This window comes from Periophthalmus magnuspinnatus, chromosome 20 (genome assembly GCF_009829125.3).
Source record: "Periophthalmus magnuspinnatus isolate fPerMag1 chromosome 20, fPerMag1.2.pri, whole genome shotgun sequence".
Taxonomy (NCBI): domain Eukaryota; kingdom Metazoa; phylum Chordata; class Actinopteri; order Gobiiformes; family Gobiidae; genus Periophthalmus; species Periophthalmus magnuspinnatus.
In genome coordinates, this window is record NC_047145.1 from 8,010,291 (window position 1) to 8,024,786 (window position 14,496).

The window sequence follows — 14,496 nt, forward strand, 5'->3', positions numbered from 1 at the left end:
TCGGAAAGGTCTATGCTTGAGTAAGTTCTTGGACTTTGTACTTCTACTTGAGTAATATTATTTTGAAGTAACTACTGTTAATTGAATACAATTTTTGGCTACTCTACCCACCTCTATGCACATGTCTCATTTGACAGCTGTTAGACCTCTCCTCACACAAACGCACCACCACAAACAAGCGAACACAAGTTTATCTGAAGGGTTTGATGTTCCGGCATGCACAAACAAACCATTCGCTGCAAAGAGAGCTGAGATCATAATTAAAGGTCCTGTATAACACAAAAATGACTCTTGTGAACTTTAAGCCATGTTATAATGCGGTTATCTCCTCACAAACATACCAAGTTTTGTTTCAGTCACACATGCTTGGGTAATCCTTTATTATTAGTCTGTCTACATTTCCAAAGCTCAAAATGCTGTGTTCCACTTTTTTTATGTCATGAAACAGCTACCCATTACATTTAGCTTAGGAAAGACTGGAAATTCCAGGGCTCAAGTTATCCAAATGATTCTGCTGAAGGTGTATGGAATTAAATAAAAATAGTGGAGCACTTCCTGTATCACCACATGACATCACAAGGTGAAGAGCGTTTCCTGTTTCCTGAGAGAAGTCTTCAGCCTAAATATGCAGGATCGGTGTGTTAAACATGTGTGAATGCAACAAAACACAACTCCAGGTATGTTTTGGATGAGGAAACATTATAAGATCAGAAAATAGCATAATATGGGTATTTTAACCTGCAAATCAAAGCCATAGAAATCTAATCAAATGGGACCATTTTTTTCTTTACTGTTTCTATATCCCCAATGTTTAGTGTACACTACATATTATTAGCCTGGTTGCGAGGATGATGAGTGCAAAACAAATGAGTCCAGCGCTTTCCGAGCCTCCACCTGTTGCCATAGAAGCCCTTGTTTGTGAGTTTGTGAACAGGCACAACACTGCTCTCACCGCACCAGAGTACCATTACAGAAACACTAGGAAACTCAACACGGAAGCTGTGTAGATGAACTAGACAAAAATCATAGGACACATTTTTGTTCAGAATTCTTGCTGCAAATTTGATCAGATACTGATCAATATTAAAACAAGCATCCAAACTAGATACTCATTTGAGCGGGTATCGATCCTAAAAGTCACATTCACAAAACTGAAATCAACATATCCTGAACAGCTTTAGAATTTGCATTGCGTGTCCAAAACAGCATAAAACCTTTAGGTCTGCAGCCAGCTGTGTGAGAAAAAAAATTACACTAGGGTAACTACTACTAATATTCAGAGGGGGGTAGTACTCAGTTATGGTGCATTTACTCTACTACATTGACTTTTTTAAAGAAATTGTACTTTTCTAGCAGCATACTTTTACTCCTAATTGAATAATATGTTTAGGAAAGTAACAATACTCCTAATTAAGTAAAAGTTTTGGTTACTGTTACAGTTACCACTGTGAGTACTGGCAAAAGCTTCACGTTGACAATGCTCTGTTTCTTGTACTGCTCCTTCAGATATGATTTAGTTTGTCTCATTTTTCATGTCTATCCTTTTAAATGACCAGATTTTGTGCATTAGTTAAAGTTCTGTCCTTCAAATTACATCAACTTCAAATTATAAATATTATGTCCTGACAGTTACTCTTTCAGTTACTATTACTTAAGTAGAAGTTTTCCCAAATACTTTTTATTTTTACTGTCATTTCTTGGCCCACAACTTAGTACTTCTACTTGAGTAATATTACCTTGAAGTGACGTTATTCTTTATTGAGTACAGTTTTTGGCTACTCTACCACTTCTGGATATTACTATAATTTATTAAGTTTTATCATTTGACCAGAATTTTGCCATTGACAGCCTATGGATATATGTTATATTATGTTTAAATTATTAATCATATCATATCATCATACTATTTTGTCCAGCTGGTGACTCCGTATGAGCGCGTGCATGGATTCTTTCTCACACTTAATTTTGACAGTTAAAACAGTTAATTTCAAACTAAATCAACTAAGCAATTACATAAACCAACTTGGGACGCACAGTTTGTCAAAGCCACCTGTCTCCACGTACCGTACTTGATGGGCTCCCGGTTATATTGCAGAATGGGCACCACGCCGTCCTCCGCCACACTCTCCTGCGGCGGCTCGAACACGGAGTCGTCCCCCACTTCAGGCACTTCACCCGCCGTCTCGCTCCCGGCGGTGTCAGCGTCCACAGGAGCCGGGTCGTCACCAGCAGCAGCGACACTCCCTCTCCCCGGTCCGCCACCGCCTCCTCCGCTCACGCTGTGCACGGGGACCACCACAAACCTGACGCTCATGTCCCCGCCGTGCGCCGCGGTACTTTAGACGAACTTGATGCTAAAGAGCTAAAGTTAGCGCTAATGTGGCTAAAGCGCGCGGAGAGAATGGAAGAACCGCACGAGACGGACACATGCTCACGCGCCCATCACAACGCTGATTACAGTAGAGACACGGTCCCGCCTCCTCTCCGCGCTCATTGGTCAGCGTGAGCAAAGAGCGTTGTCAGTCAAAGTCGTGAGCCAATCAGGGCGAGGCTTAATTACTTTTATAAATACATTTAAACCAAGTGAGAAATGGGAAAAAAAAGTGTTAGTAAATGTTTTTTTTTTTATTATTATTTTGATATGAACATTCTAAAATATTATGCTTACATGAAAGTTTAGATTTTTTTATATTTAGTTGTTAAGTAAAAATATAACGTCCAAAAACAACCAAAAATAGCACGTGAGGTTGCTGAGAAGGGAATGTACTGGCTGCACACGGAACACTTAACGCACCATAGTGACAGCAATTAACACTTGTTTTGTGCTTATCCTACTCACAAATCATTTTTAAATTAGCCAATTATTGCTATTAGTTTTAATTATTATATTTCCATTTTTGAACTAGCGTGGCTGCCAATGACATACTGCTGCTATGCTGTTGCTGCTGCTGAACTATTTATCCATCTATCTACCTAACGACTGCTGAAAAAAATAGCCATTTCAGTGTTGTATGATTATAAAATGATTTTTGTAATTTTGCCTAAACCCCACTTTAGTTTAGTCTTATAGAGCCAATGAAAAACCTTTTGTAAATAAATTAAATTAAATTAAATAAGCCAGCATATAATAATTTCCCACACCATAAGCCATAATAATATATGTTGCATTATATTAAAACATACTGGCCGATTTGCAGACGCTTTAATCCAGTTGTGTTTAGCTGCCACACCATTTTTCACTCTTGACTGTATTATGTCTGGAACACTTAAGCCCAGGCTGTCATTTCCCATATCCGCATCTCATCTTTCACTTTAATCATGTCAAGTGTCTACCACTTAAGATTCAGACCTCCCAAACTTCACTGGTGAGAACTTTGTGGCCGGTGTCCAGGAGAACTCAGGTGTTGAACGCAAGCTCAGACCGAAATAGACAGCTGACAGTTGGCCTGAGCAGAGCAGACGGCTGAAATAAGAGGTCGGAGTGCTCTGGGTGGCCTTATGTAATCACAATCACCACTTCTATTTTGGACATTTCATTAAGCCGACGGGGAGGTTGTTGGAAGTGATGGCGTGAGAGGGAAAGTTAATCTGTGATAGTCAACATCCTGCAGATTTACAACCCAGAGATTGCTTTTTTAAGCTTGGTGTGAACAGATGTCCAATTAATGTAACTTTGGCTTCTTTTATATTTTGTACTGTAATGATGAAATGGCAGTACAAACAATGCATTCACAATTCGAACAACAACTGAGTGAAAGCCATGGAAGTACATACAATACATTTTTTTAGGAAGTCAAAGATAGAGCAATGGTTTGATACAAAGGTGGTATAGTACTCAGTTACATTTAGCCTATTTGTGTAACTTTATAAAGAAGTTGTACTTCTCAAAAAAAAAAAGAAAAAAACAGTACTATACCTTCACCTTCAATAACAATCTAAAACAGAGGTACCCACACTCTTCAGCTCATGACCTAACTATAGAATTAGACTATAATTTATCAGTGAGTGTTTAAAGGAGTTTGATTCAGCACTGATATTGTGTTTGGTGTTTTGGTTGAATCAACCCTGAAGACAAAATGTTAACTTGCCTTTGAAAGCGCTGATAATAACCAGCATAGAATATGATTTTATTTTCACACTTTGATTTTATTTTCACACTTTACATTGAGTCAAAAATAAGGCCAGGGTATGTAGGAAAAAAGATGGTAAGATATGAAACCAGCAAACAAATAGAACTCCACAATCTTCCCTGTATGGGAAGTTCCTGACCCGCTCTCCTTAAGTGACCACTCTTGTCATAGCTCCAAATGAATGGAAATGGTGCAGGTATCATCTGCCTGACAAGCCTTCATTATCCCACAGTAATTGTCCGAAGAACTCCTCAGTCTCTGGAGTCACATCCTCGAGACACTGTTGTCATGGTGACCCTCCTCAGGGAAAATAACAATCATGACCGCCCATGGGAATGAGCAGTTTGGATTGGGTTTTATGTGATTCAGTGATCACACATATCACAGGGACATGAAATATGCATTTAATACCATGCTGTAGAAAATTCCAGGCAACATAGCACATTTCCATGAACACAGGTGGTGGACCCTCTACCAGACAAGTTAAATAGAGTAGCTTTAAGTATTTAGCCAACAAACAAATATTTCAAAGTTTGATCAAAACAAAGCGCAGTGTTGCCGGTGAATGGAACAGTTTTGTGTATGTTCATCCGTTTTTTCAAGGTTAGCTATTCCTTCTGCGTCTTCATTATTTACATTATCCTTTTGATACAATATTGTAGAAGTCACTGGATCTTTCCTTCTTGATTTTGTCTTAAGTAATTAATAGATATCAATTTCTGTTGCACTGGTTTGGTTTTGAGTGACACACTTGCAAAGTTTTAATTGAATGAATATAAATGAATGAATGAATATAAATGTTTGTAAGGATATGTCTTATCTCTTTGGTGTGGGGTGTTCACTTGTTCACCTCACGTTTGTGCCTCTGTTTCTCTTGACCTGTCCCTACAAAACCTCTGACCTGGGAAGATTCAAATTGGGGCTTCATTAGTGTCACAGACAGATCTCTGGTGTATCATTACTTATCACCCATAATAATGTTTATCCATGAGTGAATACTTGGTAGGGCTGCAGTTGACTAAAGAAATACTTGGTCGACTAAAGACATGTCCTGCCAATCAATTAGTCGACTAAAAAGGGGGCGTGACAAAAGCTCTCAAAACTATTACGTATCTCTGTATATCTGAACCAAACCTCACCAAATACTATAACTGCACAGGGGTTTATGCAAAAACTACTATTTATGCAAAAAAAAGTACTATGTTGACAGATAAAACTTGTGAATTCTGAGTTTAATCTGACATTACATATAAATACCAACACATACCAAATCTTCAGTCACTAACTTCTCCTTTCTTTTTATAATCTAAATATAATAAATGGTCAACTGCAATGTGTTCTGGTCGGTTAAGACATCATCAACCAATAAAAGACTAAACGACTAAAGGACTACAGCCCTGTTGGTTACCTTTTTTTTTTTGTTCTTTTAAAAATGCAAAATAACTAAAGAAAACAACATTATTCATGCAACTTAGATTAAATCTGCATCAAAACCACATGTACACACAGAACTCCCCCAATGGCCTAAACTTCTACTTTTATACTCTCCCAGCATGAAGGACCTCCCCGAGGTAAGTATGAATCATTTTTCACTTTTCTTTTAAACACACCAGTGCTATAATTACTCTACCGTCATGTGTTTCTGAATAAGAAAACCTTAAATCTGCTGTTTTGGACAACTTCAGAGAAAATAAATTAGGAAAGCACTGATCCAGCTTTTTGATACTGTAAGTATCGACTGTCTACATCTCCAAAGCTCAAAATGCTCTGTTCCACCTTCTGATGTCACAAAGCGGTGGTTTTCAAGTTAGCTACCTTTTTGCCTTTTGTTCCATAGAGCCTGGCAATTCCAGGGCTGAAATTATCAAAATGATTCTAGTGAAGATGTATGGAATTTAAAAACAATCACCTTCCTGTTTTATTGTATGGGATATTGTCCTGAAGAAGTCAGTCTGCAGATGGTGCTATTCCCTTATCAATGCACCAGAAGAAAGGCACCAAAGCCTGTGTAAATTAACAGACAAGACACATCACTCACGACGTTTACATGCACAGAGTACTCCGAGTCCACTAAACAACCAAACCATCTTTGCCACAAAACCAGTCTACAGCAGGTCAAAGAATTGAAGAGGAGCAAATGGGGGCTTCCAGGGCATTCAAGACCGTATAGTAATTTAACATTACTGTATTTTCCTGCATTGATGCTCTGGCGAGATTCATTTTCACTTTAAGGTAACAAAACAAAACATGTTCTCGTGGATGCTTGGTGGAGATTGTGTAGTTTGTTGTTGTTGCTGCTCTAAAACGAGTGAGTAAGTGCCCAAATACATGTCTAGTATTTTCTTGGCTGTTTTTTTTTTTACCTTGTGTAGTTGAACGCCCCTCCAAATTTACTTCTAATGTACATGCAGCAAGTCTGCAAGTACATATTGGCTTGTCTAAATGTGTTTTTGGGGTCTTTGAGATTTGATTCCCAACATCTCAGTGGTCACTCCCAGGTTTCCATGCATTTGGATACATTGGTTTAAATTAGACTTGGCCTGTTATCAGGTTTTGCTGGTAAAATGACTGTAACATCATTTGACTCTCATGCAGAAGACATTCAATACAAGGTGTGAGTATTGGTCTGTTCAAAGCAGACCTATTCTGTAAAATTTACTCTTTAGAGCTTTTATGCCATGTTGTAGTTGTCTCCTCTTCTCATTTATCCTCTCAAAGTTGTACTTTGAGTGATTCATGAATGTTTGAGCAACCTTTAATTGCTTATTTTCAAGATGCCATATTTCCAATCAATTTGTTTTCACTGCCACTAGCATACACCCACTGCTCTGTACTTACTTCGTTCTCCAATTTTACTTTCTTAATCAGTGATGTGCATAGGATTCGGCAGTGTTCAATAACCATTTTGCTACTCGCTAGCGTGATGTGCAGCTATCCATAGGAGGGGCAGAGAACTTCATGGCTTGTTGTTGTAACAGTTTGTTACAACAATGTCAGCTTCTGTTGGGCACCTTGCTAACGTGGAAGTAGACAGACTTGTTTCTTTTATTATAGCGTTCCAGATGAATATTGTGATTTAAAATGTACAAATTATAACATAATGATCCATGGATGTTGTAGATTATAACAATATAACAGGCTCAAGCACAATATGTCTTCTTTAAAAGACAAGTGACCATAGTTGGTTCTTATTCTGTCCACTAGCCCCCTTTTTTTCCCTTTTCAGATAATGTCCTTTTAATGCTACAGAAATTAATGTCTTAACTTATGTCCTGTGTGTGTTCTCTGCAGATGAGTCATGTCTGTCCCTAGCCAGTGGATTCGTCTTCGTCCGTTTATCTTCAGTAACCTTCTCTTTGTGGGGTTTTTCATGATCTTCTACTCCCATCATCACTCCAACATAAAGCTTCCATCTTTGGCAGTTTTTCTCCATTCCCGCTGGAGCTATAGCAACGTAACTTTGGAACCTGAAAATGAAACAGAGACTATCCTTCTCATCTGGACATGGCCGTTTGGACAAAAATTTGATACAGACTGCCGTGGTTTTGGCATTGAGAAGTGCCATTTGACTGATAATAGAAGCCTGTACCCTATCGCGGATGGTGTGTTTTTCCATCATCGGGATGTATGTAATAATTTACAAGATCTTCCAAAAATTCCACGACCCTTTTTCCAGAAATGGGTGTGGGCTAACATGGAATCACCGGCAAATACACCTGTAATGCCCATATTAAACAATCTATTCAACCTCACATGCAGCTATCGCATAGATTCCACCATCCACGTGCCATATGGATACGTGCTACCACGCAATTCCGACGAGCCGGTTGTCCAACTTCCAACAAAGGACAAATTGGTATGTTGGGTTGTAAGCAACTGGAACACCCTCCTTCTAAGGGTCCAGTATTACGAACAACTGAAAAATCACATTAAAATCAACATTTATGGAAAGGCATTCAGAAATCCTTTGTCCGATCAAGCTTACGAGGATGTCATATCGCAATGTAAATTCTACCTTGCTTTTGAAAATTCGGCTTACAAAGACTACATGACGGAAAAAGTGTTTAGTCCGCTGTTGTTGGGAAGTGTGCCAATTGTTTTAGGTCCCCCCAGGGAAGATTACCAGCAGCAGATCCCAGCGAATGCCTTCATTCATGTCGATGACTTTGCCAGCCCCAAGGAGTTGGCTGAGAGACTGCACTATCTCGACAGGCATCCAGAGGAGTACATGGACTACTTCAAATGGAGGAGAGAGTACAAGGTCGTGAGGTCCTGGTTTGGAAAGGAACATGCTTGCAGATCGTGTAGCCACATACAAAAGCATAGAGGATCAGAGGTAGTTCATAATCTCCAAACATGGTTTTGGAGTGACAAGTGATGATATTGTAATAGCTCTGTAGTATCTATAGAGCTCAACAGTCCCACCCATTTTGAAGTCTTCTCCTCTGCCGGTTTATGAAGTTTCAGAAACAGATTTTAAATAAAATTACACTGGGTTACCAAAAAACGTTTTTGAAAGTTGTCTGTGTTTTTTCAACTGAAAAGAAAAAAAGAAGGACCATTTTGCACTGCAGAATCCAAAAATGATATCCATTTTTCTCAGTCAGGTCAGGTTTTTATGCTAATTTGATTTTGAAAAGTCCGTTCGCTGTCTAAGTTGATTACAATTTTGTGACATTATCAGTTGATTTTCTTTAATATTTCTCATCCAAAAAATGTTTTAGGAGATAAAAAATTGTTTTCTAACAGAATGTATTAATTAAATGTTAAGTTGTGTTAATTGATAAAGGTAAGTACATGTAAATTGGGACGTTACGTTTTCATTGTGCAAAATTCAGGACATGAACTTCTGTTTCTATGAACCCCTTGAATGCTCAGCAGCAGGGATGTCTCTCTTCAGAGTCCAACAGTAATCAGCCATCATGACTGCATCCCAGCGTCCCTGATACCTGGTCTCCACCTCTTTTATGTCCTGATGGAATCTCTCCCCCTGCTCCTGTAGCTCCTTTTGGGAAAAAGGATGTGGAGCATCATCATTAAAACCACACTGGGGGAATCTTTGTCACTGATGTCAGGAACTTCTCCAAAGACAAGTACTGGAATTTCATCACAGTGTGCTACAGGATGACGTGCTGATTCAAGATCAGGATACCTGAGGCTGCTACGGTTCTTTCTGTTGATCCCAGTCACATCAATAGTACAGAAGTAGCAGTCAGTGACATGGTTTGTCAGCTCTCTCCAAACCATGGGAATTCCAAACTTCAGACAACTCTTCTTGCCTTTAGTCCACTGACGCAGATACTCGGTGCATGACTTGCATGCCATGTGTGGCACCCAAGCTTCATCTTGGTCACCAAGTTTAATCCCAAAATAAGCATGGTAAGCACGCTTTATGAAACTTGTGACTTGATTCCTGTTAAGAACATTGGATTGGTGTATTCACTGCAGATGTAGCAGAATATGTCAGGCTTATTTTTTGCAAGATCTTCTAGTCGAAGCCATTTCATTCACAAAAACAAAACAAAAAAGCAATTAGTCATAAGTTGGCACATGCAAAATCTTCAGAATTTGTTTATAGCGAGAACTATAACAGAATTTTGCATCATATGATGTGAAAATACTCATACATGTAAACAAAATCGTTAAAAAAAAAATATGTAGCTGAGTTCAGAAAGTTGACCTGATTGAGCAAAACCAATATGATTTTTGGATTTAGCACATCAAAGTTACCCTAAATCAGCAAAAAAAAATCTTGGACAATAAATTTAGTGTTGACCAGTGTTGTAGGTCATTAGTTACCACAGAGATGATTACCCCTGAGCTTTAAAACTTTTAATATATATTTTTTTCCTGGAAGGTCTATGGGAAAAATGAATGTGAAATTTATTTCTGAAAACCAGGAGCAGGTGGTCACCATTGAGCTCCATTGAGTTCTTATGAATTTGTTTCCCTGCTCTATCCTTGTGTCATGAGAGGTTGCTTTGGGTGTTGTCCCATGGTATGAGGCGACTTGAGAAGCAGGGTTTGGCTCTGAATGTTACAAAGTCCCTCCTATACCTCTATGTGCATTTTAGTATATCACAAAAATGCATAACTTATTCCACCAAATAGCACAGTGCTCACACTATTTTGTGACACCTCTATAATCCGATTAGATTCATTAGGTCTTATGTTGTGGTTTACAATTTGCATAGTCAGATGTGACACCGTGATACAATATTTTTGTGAGATAGCAAGCATACTGAAAACCATAAGACTCACTAGTCTAAACTCTAGACTAATCATTGAATCATTCCCAGCCTTTTTGCCTTACAAATAATTTCATACTTTCACTGATAGTATGGCAGTTTTGACCAGACAGTAGAAGACCAGAGAGCACAGTTGAGACTGAACAAAGGCCAGGTGAGAGGAGGGAAACACGTTTCACATGTGATATCTACTAGGGAAAAAATCTAATAAAATTACGGATAGTAGCTTTAAGGGGTGAAAATGTTGTATATTATATTTGGTATGATTTTCAGGGTATAACAATGTTATTTTCTATAAATTTGTACAATACATTTTTGGAAATGTAATTCAAAGGCTAGCAATGAACATGTTTTTGCGCAGTGGTTTGTTTGAATGATGGATCAAATGCAATCAATAAAATCCCTCAGAGAATATTACAGTGAATATTTGTTTATTTTACAAATTTCAGTTGACAGTTTGTGAAATGAGTAGAACAATATTAAAGGTGCACGATGTAACTTCTAATTCTCAACTTTCTCATCACCCTGGAGATCTTCATTGATTTCAGTGATTTGCCTGGAATGTTCCATACTATTGCATTAAACGTAGTACATTCATAGTGACTTTATTTGATTACATGTGTTTTCACTCTTAAAAGATATTAAATAAATAAACAAAACCTTAATCACAAACAATCTTACTCTTACACATATCTCTACTTATCTCTACACATTTGAGCTGTAACTTGGTAACATTACGAGCTAGTGTCCATGGAGTTTAAGGCCATACTATGGAATAGCAGACCCTCCATCAGAATAGTTGCATAGGATACTAACTTACCATTAACCCGGAACACCAAGCTTATACTAAACATAACTTTCCCCATGTATTTTTTGCTGTGAATAATTAGAAAACTCAGAATACATAAGGTAAGTAAGGAATAACTGGAGTACAGCAAACTGTTTAAAATGAACTAGTTCTGTTTTTTAAGCTTTTTGACAGTAAAAATCAGGTATATTAAATAATCATAAAGACACGTCTTAATAACAGTAGATAAATACAGTAGATGAATGTTCACAAGCTTCACCTGGTCTGACCAAACCACAGGCCCACTCTTAAATGAAAGTCCTCAAACAGAACAAAATATACAAACACAAAAATAACTTTTTGGTGTACCATATATGTTTGCTGTGGTGATGAAATGGTTGTATGCCCCTGTCATTATTTTTCTCTGATCTGGCCAGGGGTTTTAACAGAACTTTCAGCATCTGTCACTTTTCCTTCTTTGAATTCTTGCTTAAATTCTTGCTTAAAACCTTGTATGTGTCACATAATAGCGTGCCCATATTCCTTTCATATGTTTCTATGTCCATCACTGCAGTTTTTTTTACTCTTACCGGCTGTTCTTATCATGAGCCCTCAGGATGTGGAAGCTGTGGGTGACCAGACTGGATTCAGCCATGCACTGACCATTATGTGGGTCAAACCTTGGTCATGAACCAACATCTATTGTATTTTCTTCTATTGTGTATCAGCCCCCCACTGCTGTGTCATTATACTGCTGCTGTCTCCACCATAACTGCTACTGTCTGTGCAAACAACTCAGGCCAGCCATCTACAAGAGTGATTATTCTGAAAAGGACAAGAGGGCATTCTGCAGAGACTGGGACAATATGTTATTTTGCAACATATTGTTGTATTAGAGCAATATGAAATATCAATACATGTAAACATGTTTAGTGATATCTCTTCATGCTCGTAACTGTACCTAAAGATCTGTATTCTGCCACATAAAATAAGCTATATACTGTTAGGCGCCAGACTAGTGTCAGCAGTAGGAGACCAGTTACCTGGCCAACCAGAACCACTCACTTTGACAAAACTTTACATAGACGAGTGAGTGGGTCTGGAGCTGTATACTGTCTCCCTGATTCCAGGTAGATTAACCAATCAGAGAGATGCCTGCTCCGTTCGGGCAAAAACAAACTTATGTTAAAAAAGGAGAAAAAAAACAACAACAATCAAAGCACCAAACTCTTATTTATCTCAGAAGAAAGAAAGATAGAAAGAGGTTATACATTTTGTTCTAAATGATACAAGGATTTTCTAGGGGACAGTCTTCTGTATTTGAGAGACATGTGATACAAATTAGTGCCTGCGGTCTTAACTTGAACTTGTACTACGTGCGATAGTACGATTTCAAACCCTTCTGGATTTTAACAAAATGTAGAAGAGATTGGCAAGGAAATGTACAGTAGGAAAAGAGGATAATCTGCAGCATAACCTTAAAACCCACCACACAACCTTAAAGGTGTTGTTTTTTTTTAAAGGCGTGCTGATTTAAAAAATGAAAAATAGAACTTTTTCTTTTTTCAGCAGTTTCCAGTGGTCCAAAGTTATTCCTCACTTACCTTATGCATTCAGAGCATCCTAACTGTCACTAACATCGGGTTTATAAACACTTTTCGCAACTTTCAGAGGTGAAAGCCCCGCAGGTAATGCTACCAATGACTAGTATGCTAAGCATGTGCTTCCTGATTCTCAGACAAAGAAAATAAGGCCTTATAATTAGATGTGAACAGTGCAGCTGCAGCAGTGGCACCGCCCCCTGTAGGCCCCTGCATGCGCTGAGGAATGGGCTGTTACTGTATAGTGTTTCATTAAAGTATTTCTGGCCCACAGGCTACATGACATGTGTGGAAATGTGAAGCCTCTCTCATGTTAGCTCACTGCTGTGCGAGCCACTGGTGCTCCCTGGGCTGACCCTGTCCTTTTTGGACCTCTGTGGTATACGTAGTCACAGTGGCTACATGGCCAGATAACTGGACTAATCAGATACATGCACATCAGGACAGACACATGCCTCATGTGGAAGCTCACTGAGCTGCAGAGGCTGCACTAGCACTGACATTAATGATTTACTGCAGTTACTAAGGTTTAGGTAGTGATAATTCAGATCAGAGAGAGTCTTTTTAGGTTGGGAGTAGGAACTGGCAACTAAAAGTGAGCATGCCCTCCGTTTATGTTATTGTGTTCAAGTATTTTAGGTTTTATGTTCCATGTTAGTTTTTGCTAGGCTAGTTGCTAGGCTACTCACATCTAGGCTAGGCTACTGAGCTGTTTACATGACATTTCAATAATCTGATAACTCCAGAAATCAGACAACAATAAGATTTTTTGTGGTGTGTCTGTAAACATAGTGAGAACATGCACACTCCACACAGAGCAGAGTCCATGGGTGATCAGTATGGCTGTTCTGAGGACATTCCATTGTGCAGTACTGCCCCCCGCTGCTGCTCTGGCTTTGAGTTTATTTTGAGAAGGGGACAAAGAGGCGTGGATGGTTGGAATACCAGTGAGCACACACGTGTGGAACCTCCACACACACATCATAAACACATGGGCCATGCTATTAGTGAGCACCAGCCCGGCCACATTACCACCACTGACAGATGACGTCAAAGGTCTCGACCTGGGCAGGATATTTATATTCACGTGATCTTGTACTTTATGAATTACAAACTGTGCTACAAGTTAAAGCAGGGGTATTTTACTTCTATGGGATTTTAACTGCTAAAATATAACATTTAGATCAACATGTTTAACAAGTTTCACTTGAGTTTTTGATCCTCTGAGTCCTCCCTTTGCTCTCACACAAAGTCACTCCCCCTTCAGAGCGCTATCACAATGGAACTGGCGTACCGTTAGGCACGAGGGACGAAAAAGACACAACTCGGGGCAATTTTAACAGTGTTTATTTACAAAAGTGCAAAAAGGCAAATGACGGTAGATCAGACAATGAGTCGGGAGCAAGCCATGGTCCAAGGGAGAAGCATGAGTAGCTGAGCCGGGGACAGGGAGAACAGTACCGGTACAGAGAAGCAGGGTCGAAGACAGGAGAGCTGAGCTGGTCCAAGGAGCGGGATCTGGTGAGGAGCAAAAAGTATCCGGTAAGCAAGGTAAAAAGCAGGAAAAAACATGAACTGAGCCAAGCAAGGTGCATTCACACGAACAAGCGGACGATCTGGCGCTGAGTGTCGGGTCCTTACTCCTCTTATCCACCGCAGGTGCAGCTGATTGTGATTGCTTCCAGGTGCACACGGGAGGAGACAAGATCTCCATCCAGCTCCAGGCTCAG

General features: G+C 39.1%; 1 protein-coding gene across 1 annotated transcript in view; it reads left to right on the forward strand.

The window, feature by feature from the left end:
- LOC117388056 (4-galactosyl-N-acetylglucosaminide 3-alpha-L-fucosyltransferase 9-like) overlaps positions 1-8,576 on the forward strand; it is a 31,071-nt gene extending 22,495 nt beyond the window's left edge. Inside the window, exon 2 of the mRNA XM_033985509.2 lies at positions 7,422-8,576. Within this exon, the coding sequence (XP_033841400.1) occupies positions 7,429-8,508 (1,080 nt within the window). The 5' untranslated portion in view covers positions 7,422-7,428 and the 3' untranslated portion in view covers positions 8,509-8,576. The remainder of the gene's footprint in view (positions 1-7,421) is intronic.
- The last annotated feature ends 5,920 nt before the right edge of the window (positions 8,577-14,496 follow it).